This window comes from Ictalurus furcatus, chromosome 18 (genome assembly GCF_023375685.1).
Source record: "Ictalurus furcatus strain D&B chromosome 18, Billie_1.0, whole genome shotgun sequence".
In the NCBI taxonomy this organism is placed as follows: Eukaryota; Metazoa; Chordata; class Actinopteri; order Siluriformes; family Ictaluridae; genus Ictalurus; species Ictalurus furcatus.
Genome location: NC_071272.1, coordinates 6849564 through 6871233, shown reverse-complemented (window position 1 = coordinate 6871233; position 21670 = coordinate 6849564). Strand labels below are relative to the sequence as shown.

The 21670-nt window shown below is 37.8% G+C and overlaps 1 protein-coding gene across 2 annotated transcripts in view; it reads right to left on the bottom strand.

The window, feature by feature from the left end:
- Nucleotides 1–961, bottom strand: part of LOC128622030 (ceramide transfer protein) — a 42712-nt gene extending 41751 nt beyond the window's left edge. Inside the window, exon 1 of one of the 2 annotated variants that reach the window (XM_053648207.1) lies at nt 481–961. In XM_053648207.1, coding sequence (XP_053504182.1) covers nt 481–708 — 228 coding nt within the window. In that variant the 5' untranslated portion in view covers nt 709–961. The remainder of the gene's footprint in view (nt 1–480) is intronic. The other variant, XM_053648208.1, reaches the window with a different exon arrangement.
- Between the last annotated feature and the right edge of the window lie 20709 nt (nt 962–21670).

The following is a 21670-nucleotide window of genomic DNA, read 5'->3' as shown; positions in this document are numbered from 1 at the left end:
CTAATAACACTGGCAACACACGAGTATGTTTTATTCACAAGGTCATATTAAATATTGTTATAAAGCATATAAAAATTCCAGCTCTGTTAGCATGTTTAGCTAGGCAGGTTGTCAAAGGGAACGCTTAAATTACGGTGCCGCTGTTTGAGATTGTGTTTAGGCAACGTCCCAAACGCACACTACGTTACTAAGTAGTGCGCGAGCTCTCTTTAATGACAGCAAGTACAACTGTAAACAAAAGGGTGTAAACAATTCGAGGAATAATTTTATATATATATATATATATATATATATATATATATATATATATAGTACTAAAATTGTAATAAGAGTTAGAAGCAATATGTGGAGTATTTTCTGACATACTATTTAGTACACTAGTATGAGATTTGAGACCCAGCTCCAACCAGGTTGTAAACACACAGGACTTCGGTTTGTTCTTTCCAGATTTTTCCGACTCCCGTCCCCATTTTAATTTACCTTGCTAAGCACGCCGCTGAATTCCGCCACCCCGCCGCCGTGAGGTCCGGGATCCGTCTCCAGATCCTCCTCAGAGCCCGACGAGTTCCAGCTCTGGTTGTCCGACATCTGCTTGCCGTTAGAAAGCGGACTGGAGCTCATTCGGACAGCAGCGGAGAGATCAGCCGAAAGGGGTTCGGTCGAGCGAGTGTGAGCCGTGGTGTGTGCGCCGGTGTACCGACTTCGCATCCAAAATCCACCTAGAGACCAAACGTGTTGGTTTCATGAGAGTGTAGCTAGCTACCTGGCTAGCTTTCTGAGCGCTGAAATAAATGATCCGTCTATCGCTTTAGTGCAGCTTCATTTACCACCCAGCTCAAAGAAGGAAGCTTTAGGGGGAGTGACTCACGACAAACCCCGCCCACTTTCCCTTAAACGTCAACACCTCTCTCTCGCGCACGCGCGTGTTCTCGTGTCTCATCTCTTGCCAGGTTGCTGTTATGCTTTCTTCTGTAAAACATTCGCTAAAAATGTCTATAAACTTCACTCTGCCTTTACACTCACACGTCTAATGTTTGTTTAGATGTTCACGGCCAACCTAGTGATCGAAAATTGACACAAATAGCAAACAAGATTGTTTCCGAATCCTTTGAAACGATGCTTTGAAAGAACTAAACAGACGCCGCCATCTTGGATGTGACGTAGATCAGATTGGAGGCGCGCGAGCCTCAGCAGTATATTAATGATTCAGTATGTTTACACGGACAACGATATTAACCCGATTAAGACAATACTCTGATTAAGAAACTACCGTGTAAACAGCGATTTCTGATTAACTTAATCTGGCTAAAGTCATACTCGAAGTAAACACAAATCGAATTAAGATGTGTGGAGTATTTGTATTTGTAGTCGCATTATTGAAGTGCATTATAGACTACGTTTACATGGCCAGCACTAATCTTAATTATTGACCTTGTTCTGAGTGACAATATTCTGATTAAGGTGTTTACATGAGTTGCTTTTAGAATATTCCTTTCATGTTCCCGTTTTACATGTTATAGAACATAGATCGATTAACGGCACACGTCGTTACATCCCGACGCCACGCCGTCCGATGTTCCCTCCACAATTTTACGTATCAACATACAGTTCGTCTTCGTTATGTTACCGTATACAGTTTTGGGTGTTTCATTTTTAACACTATATGAGTCATTTGAATATTTGGATTGCAGTCATAAGCGAATGTGCCACAATTATATTGGGGTTCATGTAAAATATACAATATACCACTGGAAAATACTGTATAGTGGACTGTATATACCAGAACTCCTAGTACGTATGTATATGTATACATACTAGAAAACATCATTCTCTCTGCTCTCAACAATCGAATCTTTAAGCCACATTCAGACTGAAGATAAACAAAGAAATATAATGTGGTATCTAACTTTCTGGTGGTCTTGTGGTTAAAGGTCTTGCAGCTCGCCACATGTCAAATAAAAAGTGAAAGAAAATGCTCTGCTTTTTGAAATTCAGCTTCAAACTAATAAAAATAAAATCGATTTTAAGCCGTAACTCTAATCTGTTGTGCCATGTTTGGTTACATACAGCTAGCATTAACAGGAAACAGATTTTTGTCTTTTAACACCACAAAACCACACCATTGTTTTTTTGTTGTTGTTGTCATAGATGCTGTGAAGCACAAATAACTAAAAAGTGTGTTAGTGCAAAAAGCGGCCTGAAAACTCTTTCCGTTCCTGTGTCATCACTGTACACCAGAGACCAGTGGTGGAAAAAACCTGCAGAATGGATGAATGAACAAACAACACAGGATAAAGAAGGGGCTGGCTGGTTGGTTGGTAGGATAGACATTAAGTCAATTAATAAATGAGTGCATGATCAGACAGATGGATGAAAGGATGAAAGATAGACAGATGAGTGGACAGAATGATGAATGAATAGATAGATAGATAGATAGATAGACATTGATCGATAGTTGTATAAATATACAATTGAGTCAGTGGTTAGAAGGACAGAGGATGGATGACAGAGTGAAGGTATGGATGAACAAACAAATGTATGGATTGTATTGGATGGATGCAATGGATTTGACCTAAGGCTGAATGGATGAATTAATGAAAGAGGATGGTTGAATGATGGATGTATGTATGGATGGATGGATAAATGAGTGAGTAGTTGAACAGATGGATGGACAGGTAGATTGAAAGGTAGTTACTGTTTGTTTGACTGATAAATGAATACATAAGTAGATACTTAAACGGATGGGATGGATTAACGAATGGATGGATGAATAAATGAGTTAGTAGTTGAACAGATGGATGGAAAAGTAGTAGGTTTATTGTTGGGTGGATAAAAGAATAACATAAATAGTGGACGAATAGTTGGACAAATTGACAAATGGATGCATGAATGGATGAATACATGAGTGGATGGATGGATAAATGAGTGAGTAGTTGAACAGATGGATGGACAGATGAATTTAAATGTAGTTTGTGCATGTTCAGTGAATAAATGAATACATACATGTAGATGCTTGGATGGAAGGGGTGGATTGATGCCTAGATGGATGAATAAATGGTTAAATGGGTGGCTGGGAAAAATGGGAGAATATATGGGTAAATTTATAAATGGATGGATGGATAAATGAGTGAGTAGGTGAACAGATGGGTGGAAAAGTAGTATGTTTATGGTTGGGAGGATAAAAGAATACATAAATAAATGCTTGGATGGATGGGTGATGGATAAATAAATGAATAGATGGCTGTGAAGAACTAGAGAATACATGGGTAGATGTATGAGTGTATAGATGAATGGATGGATGGATGATAGGATGCGGTCAGCAAATAATATAACACAGAGAGACTGAGCGCTATAAACAAGGTTGCCAGATTAGTATCAACAAACATAGTTTAAAACCACCCATTCACAATAAATGAGCAGCAACTTATTAACCAAATTATATGTACCATGTGAAGCCCATTTCCATCTCAGTGTGGTTAAAATTTGACCAGTTAGGTGGTCAATCTGTCAATGCTGCACATGAAGCTATGTAGCACAGAGCCAGACTCAGTGATGACACTAATTATCCTTAAAACATTTAACACAACAGTCAAATTTTCCCATCTGAGGTGTTTCACCTCGTACGTTCAAACTTACACCTGAAATAAAAAAGGCTGTTTTTCCAAACACAACCTAATGCTCTGCCAACGCACTTTTCTAATGGAGCTAAGCGGTGTTTTGAAAACTAGCTTTTGTTGTCACACACACACACACACATACACACACACACACACACACACACACACACACACACACACAAACAACCATAGTCACGTTGAGACTCAGGAAGACTAGTGGCTAGTAGATTTCACATTTCATTTAGTGTGTCAGGCGCTTGAATTAGTCAGGAGCATAGCAACCGTCTTGACAACACACAGCAGGATTACACAAACACACACGCTCTAGCGTGAGTCAACCTTTGAGCGTTACTCAAGAATTGTGGGTCGACCACGCTTGTAGTTTCAGAGTTGAGTTTGACAAACCACACAGGGTAAATCCTAAATATCTTGTTTGTTTTACATCCGTCACTATAACACCTAGAGAATCTCGTTTACATACAGTACTTTCATATCTTTATGATTTGGTCCTCCCTACACACACTCTCTCTCTCTCTCTCTCTCTCTCTCTCTCTCTCTCTCTCTCTCTTTTGCTCTCTATCTTTCAACCACGTGTACATGGATTCTGATTCAATTCTGTTAGATCTAGCCATGCAGCTAATTCTGACACACCCATAACCAGTGACAGGACTACACTAAGCATTCAAGACAGTTTGAGCATTGCTAATATAGCCTTACAGCTATACACGTCAACCATATTTGCCAAATCATTTTAGGTAATGAGCCATATTACACTTCGTCCAGTATCCAGTTGTTTAGTGATCAACAACTCCTGGGTTGATTTATTGGCATTTTCTGAAATGTACTAAATAAATAAATAAATAAAGTTGCAATTGGCAATATCTATTTAAAACACAAATTCTAAATTCATTTAGTGGGCTGGATTAAAATCTGGCCTCATACCGGATGTTTGACACCCTTGGTTAGTGCATTTCTAATCATTCCTGGAGATTCCTCAGATAATATAAGTGAAATAGCAGTGACAAAACAAATGAACATCGATTAAAGGAACAATTTGGCCGAAAAACAAAATTTATACAGCATTCCCATAATGCATTTTTTTCTATTGCTTGCAAATTTCTTCAGTTTTGCACTGGAGCTATGAGGCTATTGTAGCTATAAATACATAAATAAATAAATGAGCAAAGCTGATAGCTACCAGTTTAGCATCATACAAACTACCAAATCATATCACACAGGCTTTGAGTTGTTCGGTGTTTCAAAACAGATTAAAATTTTATGTTTATGTGGTTTCTGTTAGTGTATGGCCCGATGTTATTTCTAAAAAATGGACAAACATAGTCCATAGTCCAATGTAGTCATAGCACCATTTTGAATCCAAATCACAAAACTGTAATGTAGAAGTAATTCTGATCAAAATGTAATTTTAATTTGGCTTGTATAAATATTAAATTTATTCGACATACAGGCTTATATATATTTTTTAAATAATTATCAATGTACAAATGGTCGGGGTGCACGGTGGCTTAGTGGTTAGCATGTTTGCCTCACATTTGCCCCAGGGTCCGGGGTTCGATTCCCGCCAGGGCCGTGTGTGAGGAGTTTGCATGTTGCTACCCCGTGCTGCGGGGATTTCCTCCGGGTACTCCGGTTTCTTCCCCCAGTCCAAAGACATGCATGGTAGGCTGATTGGTGTGTCTAAAGTGTCCGGAGTGTGTATGTGATTGTGCCCTGCGATGGACTGGCACCCTGTCCAGGTTGTACCCCGCCTTGTGCCCGATGCTCCCTCGGATTGGCTCCAGGTTTCCCTGTGACCCTGAAGAAGGAGTAAGCGGTAGACGATGGATGGATGTACAAATGGTATTACTGAGCCAAATGATGTCTCTGACATGAATGTGTGATGTGAGAGAGATTTTCACAAACAATGCCTATCAGAACAGGATTTGTAATACTTTCATTTATGATGAAATGGGAGCTTTTTTTCGAGAGCTTTTGCTTCCTCTTTCTTTCCTTCTACTACTCCTGGGCTGTGTCATCTCCTGCCTCTAAACCCTTCTACGCCTTGCCCTGTGGTCTCGTCATGGGTTTGGCCCTCAAGACATCCTCTGTGTCGTCATAAGATCCAGGAAAGAGATCACAAGACCTCCATTAGCCCAGAAGACTGACTCCTTTTCTGCTAACGCTTCAGATTAGAGAAATCCTGGCTTTCGAAGCTAATGCGTTTGCATTAGAGTCAGCGTGTTTCTCTTCTCTGGTTAATACCTGTGAGATGCTACCACATACATAAAACACTTACGGAGATAACAAGGCACAGGATGACAGTAATAATCCTAGTGAAATTAATAATAATAATAATAATAATAATAATAATAATAATAATAATAATAACCATAATAATGTACTCTATTTTCACCTTGTTTAGTGGTGATTAATTCCCAGTGTGTAGCTTTGTATTTCTTGATCACACACTAAATCTTGCTAGCTGGCTTGGTTTTCATAACAAGGGTTAGCATTACAGAGTTTACCTGTTTGCTAGCATAGTTTGATAATGGCATCACTAATAAAACTATGATAGCCCACATAATGTTAGTTGGTTTGTTAGTGAGATTAGCTACTGTGTCAAAATACACAGCATAATAGTGAGACTAGCATTATCTACCTTGCTAGTTCTTTGGTTTAATTATATACTTAGCCTAACATTAGTTACCCTGTTAGTGAATTTGGATAGCTACTAGTCAAATATGTTAGCTATGTAAATATGTTAGAGAAGTAAATAAGTTACTTGTCACCTCTTGGTGTTTAATCATGAAAAATAGCTATACCTTGTGGCTATTTTTACTCAGGTGCAAATAGAGATTATGTACAGTAATAATGATATATGTATTTAATATAGTAGCAATACTGTACATAGTTTGAATAGTATTTAAAAAAACCCTCCTGAATGTAAAGTCAATTTTAAATGGTAGCCGTTTTTGGGTAGATACTTAAAAGATTGCGTTTGTGTTATTTGTTTTCAAGCTGCCAGGCTCCTTGTACGATCAAGTAGTTTGAGAGTTTGTTGTTAGCCTCCATGCTGAATAATCAATATATACATTTAGCAAACAGCAAGCCATTGTTCTGATTGCTGTGTGTGCAGCTTCTGTAGCTGAGAGGTGAGTGGAGCCATTGTGCTCGTCAGTACAACGAGTTCAAGACTAACACCATGATCAAAGTGACAAAACGAGAACACACAATTCAGGTTTCGTGTTAACGAGTTCATGAAGGTTTTGACACCATTGGTCACAACTGATACAGCATCTCACGAAAGTGAGTACACCCCTCACATTTTTGTAAATATTTGATTATATCTTTTCATGTGACAACACTGAAGAAATGACACTTTGCTACAGTGTAAAGTAGTGAGTGTACAGCTTGTGTAACAGTGTAAATTTGCTGTCCCCTCAAAATAACTCAACACACAGCCATTAATGTCTAAACCGCTGGCAACAAAAGTGAGTACACCCCTAAGTGAAAATGTCCAAATTGGGCCCAATTAGTCACGTGACTTGTTAGTGTTACAAGGTCTCAGGTGTGAATGGGGAGCAGGTGTGTTAAATTTGGTGTCATCGCAGCCTGTTGCACAAGCTGTACACTCACTACTTTACATTGTAGCAAAGTGTCATTTCTTCAGTAGAAAATCTGATTGATATATATATATATATATGTGTGTGTGTGTGTGTGTGTGTGTGTGTGTATATATATATATATATATATATATATATATATATATATATATATATATATATATGCATCCTGGGGATTTTTTTCCCCCAGGATATGTGGGAACGCTGGATCGCCTCGAGGTTCCTTGAATTTCTTGTTTGTTTTTCCCCCCAGGATATTTGTGGACACTGGTGCTTTTTCCAGAACATATGGGATACTCTAGTTCTTCTAGAAGTCCTTTGGATTTGTATGGGGTTTTTTTTCTGGAATATTTGGGATCTCTAGTTCTTCTGGAGGGCTACTGTATTTTAAGGGTTTCTTTCAGGATATTTGGGGGTTCTTTTGGAAGTCGTTAGAATTTTTTTTCAGGGTATTTGGGAACTCTGGTTCTTCTAGAAGTCCTTTTGATTTTTCCCCCAGGATATGTGGGAATTCTGGATCTTCTGGAAGTTCTTTGAGTTGTTAGGGTCTTTTTCCTGCATAGTTGGGATTTCTGGTTCCTCTGGAGGACCTTTGAATTTTTAGGGTTATTTTTCAGGATATTTGTGACTCTGGATCTCCTGGAGGTTCTTTGAATTGTTAGGGTCTTTTTCCAGCATAGTTGGGAGTACTGGTTCTTTTGGAGGTTCATTGAATTCTTAGTTTGTTTTTTTTCTCCCAGGATATTTGGGGACACTGGTTCTTCGGGAGGTTATTCTGGAGGTCATTTGAGTGTTTCTCAGTTCAAATGTGAGCTGCTACTAATAAAACAATAACTTATTAGAACGAGAGCATTAATATAAACCAAACTAATCAGGTTGGAGAATTCAGGATTTTTAGGCGCTTTTTTTCTGGAATATTTGGGAAGTCTAGTTCTTCAAGAAGTCCTTGATCTAAAACAAACTAATCAGGTTAGAGAATTCAGTACTGTGGTAGAACATGTTATAGACAAAGACAACCAAAGAAAGTTCAAATATTAATTCTATTAATCCCCAGAATCCTAAGTCTTGCATGGAAAGTGAGGTGAATATTTCGAGTCCCTCCTATCACACGAAGCATGAAGGATTAACGGTTGTGAGCACAGCGTCATTGGCTCAGGTGGAGCAGATTACCACAGAGGTTAAATCTAATCTGTGGGATTGTGACAGTGACACAGTTTAAGACTAGCTGGAGCTCTCACTGTCTCCTCCTGGGTAATGCACAGTATATCAGATAGCACATTACACAATAACACACACCAGTGAACAAAACCATCACGATCAGGTAGCAAACAATACAACCAGATAATGTTGCCATGGAGTCGGTGAAGGGTAACAAATGTTTCTGAAACCCAGGGCTTGATAAGTCACACACTGAGGAAGTGCTGCATTTTTTTTTCTTTTTATTTGCACATTTTTGGGATTATTAGTGTGATTTGGTTATTTTCTTTGGCCTCAAACTACAATATACACCGTGCACAGAGGAATGTTTGCACTGAACAGGGGAGCGTATATGTGAAAAGTTTATCTACTGAAACCAATATTAAGGAGCCGTCCCACCACAAGCCATGACTTCCACCAGAGTGTGTTTGTGTGTGTGTGTGTCTGTGATGTGGCGTTTCCTTGTGGGGACCAGCCAAATGTTCCCACAAGGTCAAAACTCTCAGATATTCCTATCCTTTGGGGGACATTTCATTCATACCAAGATATTAAAACATGCTCACCCCCACCACACACACACACACACACACACACACACATACTTATATAGAATTACTATATTAATAATATAACGCAATATGTCTGATCACAGTATATTAAATCCACATGATATGTAAGTGTGATATCTGTGCATGCTTTTGTGTGTGTGTGTGGGGGGGGGTTCATGGGATTCAGTACAATACTCTTATGTATGATTACATTGCTCTGTAATTTCTGTATGCATGCGGGTGTATTCCCACACCGCTTTCCGAGTTCAGTGAATCATCCGTCCAAGTTAGTCACAAGGAATTCCTACCCCACCCTAAACATTCCCTCATGTGGGAATACACCATCAAGTGTGTGTGTGTGTGTGTGTGTGTGTGTGTGTGTGTGTGTGTGTGTGTATGTGTGTGTGTGTGTGTATGTGTGTGTGTGTGTATGTGTGTGTGTGTGTGTGTGCTTGCCCCCTACTGGAGAACATAGGTAGGTAGCCCCCGCCCCCCAGACCTCGCCTTAAATTCCAGGAGATACACCCACCCATATGGAGTGAAATTAAAGTTAGCAGAATCTCAATTTTTTAATGCTGAAAAAATGCATATTATGACAAAATTCAGTGTAAGTTGTAAGTTATTTGAATATATTGGTTCTGAAGTCACCTATGTGAACATTTAGGCTCAAAAAAAACAAACTCATGTTAATAATAAAAAATTCATGTTAAACGGTTCAAGCAATCAAAAAATTCAGGTTTAATGCCGCTGCAAGAGCAACCCAGTGAGAGAGATGAGAACTCAAATTTTCCTTGATCTTTTGACATACAAGATGTCATTGTACCATTAAAACATCTTGCAAGTTTCATAGCTTAAATCGTCCTCCTCAGTACAAAAAGAGCATTTATTTAACCAAGCTCCAAAAACGGCTTGTGGGTCGCATACGACTTACTCTATACAGCAGTCATCATCATCGCATTATTGGCCCCGCCCACTGGCGTGCAGTCGCTGAACACAGTTCTGCATGTGTTATTGCAGGGGGCGTTGATAAGCTGTTATCATAGCAGTGGGTGGTTTTTTGTGTTTTTTGTGCAATTTAAAATAAATTTAATATAATATTATAATTACACCTCAGGGAAGATAATAAAATAAAATAAAAACATGTCCTGCCTCCTTTAAGTTGTGTGTGCAACCTTTTCTTTATAATTAAATATGAGTTACTTGTGTAATTAGCTGTCATCATAAGATATAAGCAAGTGCTTTATTGCTAGCTGACTTTTTTATTTACCATTAGCAAATCCCGCCAGTTCAGGCCAGCTGTGCACAGACCAGCGCTCTAGTTTTAGATACAGTCCACAAGATGATTATGATTCAGAGCACTGATTTAAAATTCATTCGGTGGATTAGATTGGGACACTTTTCAGGCCAGTCCCAGTCGTCAGGCTCTCGTACGTCTGCCACCACTGCTCTAGCTTTTAAATGAAATAGACAAGCAGCAGGCAGCCTCTGGTGGATAAAACCCTGTATATACTGTACATACGCGATGGCGGAACAATGCGCATTCAGCCAAAGCCCTGTTCGAGTCACGTGCGTCGAACATGAGTACAGCTAGAAGGTCTCGTTTACCAACAAACATCACTGTGAAAGACCGTGCATAACAATTTCGTTCAATTGCGATTTCGCCGATTCAAGTAGTTTTACGTAAATAAAGCACAAAAAATGTTGCAAAATTTGCATTGTAAATATTGAAAAAAGCCGCGGTAACATCAAACATTTTTGGCCATGACAATCACAAAAAAACCTCAGCAAAACCTTGCTCAAAAAAGACTTCCTCTTTAATCCTCTTTAATGCATCCAAAACATTTCACTGGGTCCATTTGGCCTTTTCTGACTATTTCTGACATGCACATTATGACAGCTTGAAAGATGTGTGTGTGTGTGTGTGTGTGTGTGTGTGTGTGTGTGTGTGTGTGTTTGGCACAGCTAGGTGTAACAGATGTTGATCTAATCCAGAACACTGACATCATTAAAGTCAATACGAGTTGCCAGGACCAACGGGGAAGCTTTCAAATCCATGCATGAATTTGAAACAGAAGCTGTTGCATAAATCAAAGAATTTTGAACCTTAAATGCCCGAAGAATACAAATCTCTAGCATTTAACCAGCTCTGGTATAACAGAAAATCAGTATCAATGTTAAGTTCAAGACAGGTTTTAGAAAGTCTAGGTGGATTTAATGTTATTTTGGCTTGTGTGTGTGTATGTTTTGATTTCTGTTCTTTTTGCCTTCGCTCTAGCACCTTGCACAACCTCCTGCCCCAGGTATTGGCACGCTCCGATGGGAACATTTAATAAAAATGAAAACTCGGACTGACCTGAGTGACTGGTTTTTATTTTAACTAGTTTAAATTCCCTCTCTATGTGAAAAAGTGTGTGGATGTGTGCGAACATGGTCCAAAGTCCTTCTGACTAGATCTCCATCTTGCAACTTTGACATTAGGGTCAGAAAGTGAAAGGATGTGGTCATTTCTCAGCTGCCGTTCCCCTCCTAGCTTATATCCACTCAACTCCGAGCTCAGCATTTCCCCTTTTTCCTGTTAGATAACAGTCAGCAATACAGAGAGAGGAGAAGAGAAGATAGGGAATGCTTCATATCCTTTGTGGGAGCTGTAATCAGTAACACTGACACACACACATTTATATTCGGTGTGTTTTATTAGCAACCTTCAGGAGTTTGGCAGCCTGCTGTAGAAAGCCAGAGAAGCAGGAATGTAATGAGAGCCAAGGTTCTGCTGAGCTGGGAACCGTGACTCAGCTGAAACAAACCTGAGCACACACTCTACAGAATACAGATGTAAACACACCTTCCATACACACAGGAACTAAATAGTAAATGTACAATAATTCTACATTGAAATCTAAGTTTCTAAATCCTATTAATATTGGCTGTAAAGAAAAAAAAACAGACAGGATTATGAACCTGATTCTATTCTTTTCGAATATATTCACATTCTGACCCATAATTGGTCCTGTTCTAATTAACATACTCTTTATTGATTGTTTATTATTAGTATTATTATTATTATTATTATTATTATTATTATTATTATATCAAGTTCATTTTAAATTCAGAGATTGGCTTACTGATTACGATTCTGTCCCCGCTGACTCATCATATTCTGTATGTTAATTTACCCTTTTCGTGTTCCACTATCCATATTTGATACTGTTCTAATTAGCATACTCTCTGTTAATTGGTTGCTGTTATTATTATTATCATATCATGGTCATTTTAAATCCAGAGATTGGCGTGCTGATTACGACTGTTCATATTCTGTATGTTAATTGACCTTTTTCGTGTTCCACTTTCCATATTTGGTCCTGTTCATATTAACTCACTCTCTGTTGATTGTTTGTTATTATTATTATTATTATTATTATTATTATTATTATTATTATTATCATGTTCAATTTAAATCCAGTGATTGGCTTGCTGATTACGATTCTGTCCCTATTGACCCCATCGTGTTCTGTATGTTAATTGACCGTTTTCATGTTCCACTTTCCACATTTGGTCCTGTTTATATTAACTCACTCTCTGTTGATTGGTTCGTAATACATTGTGTTCATATTAAATCTGGAGATTCGCTTACTGATTCTGATCCTGTCCCTGTTTACCCTACATATTCTGTATGCTGATTGACCCTTTTCGTGTTCCACTTTCCAAATTTGGTCTTGTTCTCATGAACTCACTCTTTGTTGAGTGTTTCATTAATTTATTTATTTTCGTTAAATCGTGTTCATATTAAATCTGGTGACTGTCATGCCTATTCTGTCCATTCTGACCCCTCACATACTCTGCATGCTGACTGACCCTTTTCGTGTTCCACTTTCCAAATTTGGTCTTGTTCTCATGAACTCACTCTTTGCTGAGTGGTTTTTATCACATCGTGTCCATATTAAATCTGGTGAATGGCTTGCCAGGAAGATTTACTGTTTAACCTACAGTAACTACGTCCCTGCTGACTCTTCACACGATGTATGCTGACTGACCCTTTTCGTGTTCCACTTTCCATATTTGGTCACAGCATAGCACTAGGTTAGACCAAACATAAATTATCTGCAGCAATCTGGGGAAAAAGAAAAGCATTAAAGAAAGGATTAGGACGTCTGGCTGTTCGTCCTCTGCAAAGTGTCCTCAAATGAGCTTTGCCATAAAGCCGGATGAGATTATGCCTTACAGCCCAATGGAGAGACACTGAAATGAAATTTACCCTGAATTAAAATTGATCTCTCCTTAACTCTCGTTATTGAGACTCAGTGTTTCTTTATAACAGTGTGACAAATCTGAGGGATCACAATTTTCACTGTATTAATTCATTACCAAGGAGATATTACTGTCTGTCACTTTCCACTCACACATTTTCTCACCTCTCTCTCTTCCTCTATCTCACACACACACACACACACACACACACACACACACTTCAGCTACAGCAGTTCTGTCTCCTCTCCACCAGTAGAGAGCAGTAAACTCTTAACATCATGATCAATAACCAGCTTTTTTCTTTTCCTCAGTCTCTCAGCAATTCAACATAATGATAGAATCTGATCTAGATATTCTCTACCACTGTTACCACCCTGAAGTTGATCACAGCAGATTGCCAAGCAGTTTCTCTCTCACTTTACCTTCACACTAGCAAGTGTCAAGTCATGTACCTTGTCTCTTGTGGGTGTGGCCTGCCTAGCATTTACTTATTTATTTATTTTACTAAATGAAAAACAGCAGGAGCTGTGTGTGGGTATATATATATATATATATATATATATATATATATATATATATATATATAGTTTATAAAGCAAACTACTTACATACAAATGACATCAGTTCTTACAAGCTTCACTGGCAGATTAGGTTGGTTTAGCAAAGCAAGCTAACTGTACTAGCATACAGTACAATCACCAGAGCTAGCACTAATAAATAACTAATTGCAAATAGGAACTGGAGCGGGGAACCGGAGAATCACATATTTCGGACCACATGAGCCACAGGCTTGGGCCGAAAAATCGTTTAAGATTTAATCGATCGTTTGGATTTGTCACTTTACCGCGTCATATCTAATTTGCATCGATTTGAGAACATCTCAATTCAAATACTGGGTCGGAGCTGTTGCTGAAATCGTGGCTTGAGGGCTTGGAGACGTACGTAAAAGAAGAAATGGAGCTTATGCAACTTGTCATTTTACCAAGTAGCTGCAACGTGGCCTTTACACTAAACACCGAGTCAGTTTCCTGCTTGTTTAATGTTAAACTGCTGCTACAGTAAGATGTGATACAGTAATACTTGCAGTAGGATTGAGCCCGGGCCTGCTCAGGTCCTTTTCTTCTATATAAAGCGCTGAGTTGAGCAAGCACAAATGCTCCACCACGGTTCTAAAAAGGTCGTATGAAACGGCAGTTATTGGCTGTAACCAAAATTACCGTGCACGTAAATCTATGAAATTGCAGCAGGATGAACCAAGCAGCATGGAAAAGTGCTTTTGAGTGAGCTGGCAGCAGTGAGAATCGATTCATTCAAGAACTGTGAGAGAGCGTGCGAAGAAGAAAAGACATGATTGATTGTGGCGCATCGGCACCGTTCAGACTCAGACCTGCTTGTCATCCAGCAAGAAAGAGGTGTGATGACCGATTATACTCTCTGTCTGGGGAGTAGCAGCTAATCTTTACTTGGGGAAACAAGAAAAATCTGTGTATTGTGTGTGTGTGTGTGTGTGTGTGTAAGAGGGAGAGAGAGAGAGAGAGAGGAGAAAAAACAGAAGGAGTCTCCAGTGTCAGCACTTTGTAACCTTCAGTAAGTTTTGCACTTTGTGTTTTCTCAGTTACCTTATTATTATTAACTTCAAGAGAGAGAGAAATGATGTAAAGGAAGGACCCTTTATAGCTGCTATAACATAAGTGATAACAGGAGATAACCTTTTTGTGGATGTTCCACAACATTAAATGTAAACAGATCAAAATTCTGGCGTGTCATTTTTTAATGAATAAAACTTGTAATAATAATAAATTAATATAAGTTTTTTTTTTTTTGCTCAAATAACTTGTATATTATGTGAACCAGACTTCAATCTCCATTTATTTTGATGTATTTGAGTGTAATTAGTGTCAGATTAATCAGCCGGTTCAGCGCCCGAGTCGGCTCCCTGACAGCTAATCTGCCGGAGTCCATCTGGGGTCGATTATCCATCAACGCACCTGAGGCGATGCCTGCTAATTAACCGAGGCTATAAACACGATCAGCTCAGTGGTCAGAGTTCAAACCCACACTGGATCGTTGTTGAATGATGAGTACAGCCTCGCACAGGAACTGCAGCATTTAGCCAAGCAGGACTGAGCTGACGTCCAAAAAATGGGGTGTTTGTGAGCGAGCGTTCTTTGTTCTTGTGCGCTGCTTTTCGTCTGCTGGACTGAAAGTGTGGAAGTAAATTTTTGCCATGCGAAAGAAAAATATTGTGTTGTTTGAGAAAACCATTTTGGTTTTTTAGGAAGTACTGGTTTAGTATGAGAAAATCTTATTACTGTTAGAAAACATCTGCAACTATGTGAAAGCATCTTGTTATTATTTAAAGGCATCTTGTTAATATGAGATATGACGCTTGTTATGTGAAAGTATCTTGTTATTATGAGAAAGTATCTTGTTATTATGAGTTAAGTATTTTGTTATTATGAGAAAGTATCTTGTTATTATGAGAAAGTATCTTGTTATGAGAAAGTATCTTGTTATTATGAGAAAGTATCTTGTTATTATGAGAGAGTATCTTGTTATGAGAAAGTATCTTGTTATTATGAGAATGTATCTTGTTATTATGAGAAAGTATCTTGTTATTGTGAGAAAGTATCTTGTTATTGTGAGAAAGTATCTTGTTATTATGAGAAAGTATCTTGTTATGAAATAAGTATCTTGTTATTATGTGATAAATATCTTATTATGAGATTAATACCTTGTTATTATGAGATATGTATCTTGTTATGTGAAAGTATCTTGTCATTATGAGAAAGCATATTGTTATTATAAGATAAGTATCTTGCTATTATGAGATAAGTATCTTGTTATGAGAAAGCATCTTGTTATTATGAGATAAGATTCTTGTTATTATGAGATAAATATCATATTACTATTGAGAAAATATCTATTATTATGAGACAAGTATTTTGTTATTATGAGGAAAGCATTTTGTTGTTATTATTAGAGAACTCCTGTTATGATTAAAATATTTTTTTGCTATTATTAGAAAAGAACTCGCTATTATGAGAAAAGCATCACATTATCACAAGATAAACATCTCATTATTTTATTAGAAACATCTTATTATTAGAAAATCTTCTTATTGTTATGGATGGAGATTTTTTTTTCTTGCATGGCAGAAACGCACTTCCATATAATGTATATGTGTGGCTATGTAAGATAGTTTACAACGCATAACTCTCAAACTGAAAGGCAGATTTCACATATAAAAAACTGTCATTACAACTTATTTATAATATTGAGATGCTTTCTCAGAATTATTAGATATTTCATCTGGTAATATTGCGATATACTGTTTTTTTTTGTTGTTTTTTTTGTTTTGTTTTTTTTTTCTCGTGATGCCGAGATGTTTTCTTGAAACAATGAGATAGTGATGTTTATTTTTATTTTGTTTTGCGTAGAACCAATGCACTTTTGTCTTAAAGAACACAAGTACCACGAGTGATTAAAATATGCAGTGTTCTTGATTCTACCCAAATACGCCAAATGAGAATGAGTCCATAATTATGAGGCCCATAACTCCACAGTGAAGGCACACGAGGGGATTCGACCCTAAGGTCTTAATTTACGGCGTGATCATTTCACAAGCTGATCAAATTTCACATGCAGTTAGTTGCTGTGTTGCGGGTGATTTGTAAGGAATAATTACGTTATCGCCGTCGAGTGCAAAGTAGATGTACAGTACAAAACAAAGCGTAAATGATTTTTTTTTTTTTTTTGCAGGGTAAGTTTGGATGTCAAAGAGACTCCCAGAAGAGTAAACTGAATGAAAGGCAGTGAGACGTTTTGAAAGAAATGAATAACAGAGTGTAGACATGAGCGTGCACTTTTTTAATAACACTTTGTTATATATGACAGAGCCATAGCTAAAGTGCTCGAGGGAAAGAATCCCACAAAAAAGCAGCAGAGTGAATCAGAGGCTGGAGTCTCGGAGGGAGACACGCACCACTAATGCACCAGAACCCATTAGAGTTTTACATCTAATCCTGCGGGCCAAAAATCAGCTCCTCATCTGTCCTGGAAAGTGACAGCTCGTGTGTATGTGTGTAAGTATGCGTCACTGCGTGAATGTGTGTGTCTATAAGTGTGTGTGTGTGTGTGCGTGTGTGTGTCCTCCCCGAGGACGCAGAGTTTTTGAAGGATGGCTGCCATCACACTAACTCTCACTGGCTCTGTTTGTGTTAATGGGAGTGAGAGAGTAATGAAGTCTCAGCGTAAGCTCAGGAATACCGTCAAAACTAAAGAAAACTCACATAATCAGGAGCTTAGGGAGATGTCAAGAGGGGAAGAGAGAGATAGAAAGAGAGAGAGAGAGAGAACAATGGGATTTGAGACAATATGTATGAACTGGAACACAAAAGTCACCATTGAGTCAAATATCCTCATTATCTGATGTTAATCTAATGTTTTGCAATATAGCTAGTATGAAAAGCCTTATGACCACCGGTTTAGCATCATATGATATACCTAAATAATCACACACACCCTCTGTAACATTAATTGCACATAAACAGGCCTCATGGGCTATACTTAAGATAAACACAAATAAGGTTTTGCCATTCTCATCATCTTATTTGCTGTTAACAAATGGCATATGTAGAATAAAAGCATCATTAAGGGACTGCATTAGACAGAAAAACGTTCTCAGAAACTTTCACCCTGTATCCACAGGACCAAATTTAGCTCCTGGGTTGGAACTTCTTGAGGAACTTTCTGCACTGAATGTTGCTGATGAGTCAAGTGCAAGCTCACAGAATGATTCAGCTTCTCAGCCACCAAAACAAATGCAGTATCTGTAATACCATAACTTCTATATCAGAGGTGGCGTGACCGGAACGTGGAGAGTCAAATGCGTCAAATGAATGTATTTTATATAAATATACAGTGGCTGTTGTGTTTGTTTGTATATATAAACCTGGAACTCTTAACATGCTACCACCACCTTGCTTCGCTGTGGGTGATGAGCAGTGTTGGGTTTCCGTCAAATGCCAAGGTTGAAAAAGTTCTAATTCAGACCAAGGAACGTTGATGTCTTGGTTTTCTGGCTAATCCCTTCTTTACCTGGTCTTTTTTTACCATTAATTTCCCCCAACTTCAATGTTATGAGCTAATTTGTATAAGTTCATGACACATAATCAAATCTCAATTACATCCAAATTTTATCTGCTCCAAAATATGGAAAGGTTCAAGGGGGGAATATTTATACAAGTGTCCTCTAGTGTCTCAAAATGTAAAAATGTGCAAAATAAATAAATAAATAAATAAGCCAAAAGATAAACTTCAACTTCTCAGAGTCCTCTGTGTCTAATATTCATAACAAAACAAGAACTCGTACAGGAACTTCGTTCTCATCCAGGGTAATTTCAGAACCCTTTAGTTCCTCAGAAGGGTCCGGAACCTCAGTAGAGAAGGGAGGTGTTTTAGTTTGAGTCACACACGTTGAGTTACACACGTTCACAATCTCAACACACATCGCTTCCTGTCCACTTTCCTAAAGTGGGAGGTGATGATGTCCACAGGAAGTCATTTGTGTATTGTTTTTTTCCCGTCTTAGTCAGAGTGGCAGCTCCTGGACCACATGCCATATTGAGACACTTATATACATATACACATGCAAGCACAAGTCATACACACACACGCATTATTTAAAAATAAACAACAACACCCTGCTATTCTTGTATTCTGATGCAACACAATAGAGGATGTGAGAGAAAACTACAGCGAGGGAGAGACAGAAAAAAACATGATGAGTGTTTTTGGGTCAGCTGAAGTCAATGAGCAGCGTAAAGTATTCATTTAAATAGTATTAATATAAAATGTATAATATTTCTACAAAACCTAGCACAGGTGAGCTGTGGTAATCTGTACATGCTCGGAAAAGCTGTTGTTCCTCTGTGTACCTCCTTAAAGATTCTGTGTGGAACTCAACAACAAAGCGTTTCTCTATCAGAAATGGTTCCAGTTAGATCCCTTATAGGAGACTAAGAATCCTTCATAATCCAATAAATCATTAAATAACCAGAGTGCACCAGGTACCTTTAGAGTTTTGGCACATTTAAAATTCCTGACAGGTTCTAGGTATTTATAAGAAAATATTTACCAAGAAAAAGGGATTATTCGAGAGTTTTTTAAGAGTTCATTGGATAATTAAGGGTTCTCAGCTGCCAAAAAAGGGTTCTACTTTGGCTTTGGAGGTTTTTTTGCGGGGGGGATTGTTGTGGCCAGAAATGCTTGATTTTGCTGCAGCTTTTTTCAAATTTGTGATACAACTTGTGGATTTATCCTTTTTTTGGTGCTTTTTTGTGGAAAACTATGGCGAAATTGTGATGTTTGTTGGTAAATGATACCTTTTTTTTCTGTACTCATGTTCGATGCACATGAATCGAACAGGGCTTTGGCTGAATGCGTGTCGTGATGACGTCACATGACGCGCCTCGGCCAAAATCGACGGAAAATCAGAATATTGCGGCGTTTCCTTGATTTTGCTTTAATGTCTGCGATCGGAAAATCGAGAAAACCTGGAAGGACTAAGGAAATGCTTTCCAATAGGGATTTTCTCACACTTTTAAGATTTAGAGTTAGAAGAAGGCTTTTGGCGAATTAGTGGTTCCCTGGTTTAAATTCTTTACCAATTAAAATGTAGAGCTATAGAGCCTAAATAGCCTAATAAATCTACTTATGTGAAAGTAAAAAAGTACCGACATTTAAACATAATCAAGTCTTCATGGGCAAAATTTAATATTTTTTAAAGAATTGATCAGAAATGAACAATCCAGACATGATTTTTATTTGGTTTGTTTTAACTGATCACAAATGAAGATTCCAGACATTAATCTATCTATCTATCTATCTATCTATCTATCTACTTATTTATCAAGTATTATGCTAACTCAGACAAACCTAGATTAGCTAATGTTTAGCTAATCATTCAGCTAATGTTTAGCTAATTAGCTAATGCATTAAAACATTTTTTTTTAAACAAAATAAAAAAAAGTGAACAGTGAAAATTGAGCAGTCTGTAGGTGACCAACGGTGATGTGCTGTGACCAGAGATACGGTGCCACCCAGTGGTGAAGGGTCATTGGGGCAAAGATTATGGACGTGTCATACAGTTTTCACTAAAACAGCAGGAGCAGTGAGTGTCCCAACAGAAAACCAAAACACAGAGAACTACATGTACACATACTGTATACACACATTTAATATTGTATATTGTACACACACACACACACACACACACACACACACACACCAAATGCCTTTTTGCTGTCAGACCTTTCACAAGACGAGAACTCGGAAAGCACTGGAGATCAGTGACACCATTAACAAGAGCTTACATGTTGTGTGTGTGTGTGTGTGTGTGTGTGTGTGTGTGTGTGTGTGTGTGTGTGTGTGTGTGTGTGAGCTTTACCATGCTCTCAGGCCAGTGCTCTGTGCTAGCAGGGTGTGTGTTTGCTCAGTGCACAGTCAGCAGTAGTACTTAACTGAAATAACCTACATAAAGATTAAAAGGAATTGTGGAAATATTATGTCATGAACTCGTTTTCTGGCACATGGACAGAAACAAATAACTAAGAAATGCTTTGGCATCACATAATGTTTCCCTTCTACACCAAATGCAGTCGATCAGCCAAAGACCTGTTTGGTGTCCGCTTCTTTAATTTAGCACTCAGGCTACAAGGCTAATGTTTGTAACTAACAAACAATGAGAGTCTATCTCACCCAAAATGTTAACGCACAAATCTTCACACACTTACTTACAATCTAATTTTAAATACATGTTTTTACAAACAAACAAACAAAAAAAGATCAAATAGTCTGTTTGGATCAGTTATGTCTGGGGTATTTTATTAAATACGAATCAGTGTGGAAATAAATGAATCATTTGTAAAAGAATCATTTGTGGAAGTAAACGAAGCATGTGTAAAAGAATCACGTGTGAAAATGAATGAATCATGTGTAAAAGAATCATGTGTGAAAATGAATGAATTGTGTGTAAAAGAATCACGTGGAAATAAATGAAGCGTGTGTAAAAGAATCACGTGAAAATAAATTAAGTGTGTGTAAAAGAATCACGTGAAAATAAATGAATCATGTGTAAAAGAATCATGTGTGAAAATGAATTTATCATGTGTAAAAGAATCACATGGAAATAAATGAAGTGTGTGTAAAAGAATCACGTGTGAAAATAAATTTATCGTCTGTAAAAGAATCACGTGTGAAAATAAATGAATCGTGTGTAAAAGAATCATGTGGAAAAAAATGAATCGTGTGTAAAAGAATCACGTGAAAATGAATAAATCATGTGTAAAAGAATCACATGAAAATAAATGAATCGTGTGTAAAAGAATCACATGTGAAAATAAATGAATCATGTGTAAAAGAATCACGTATGAAAATA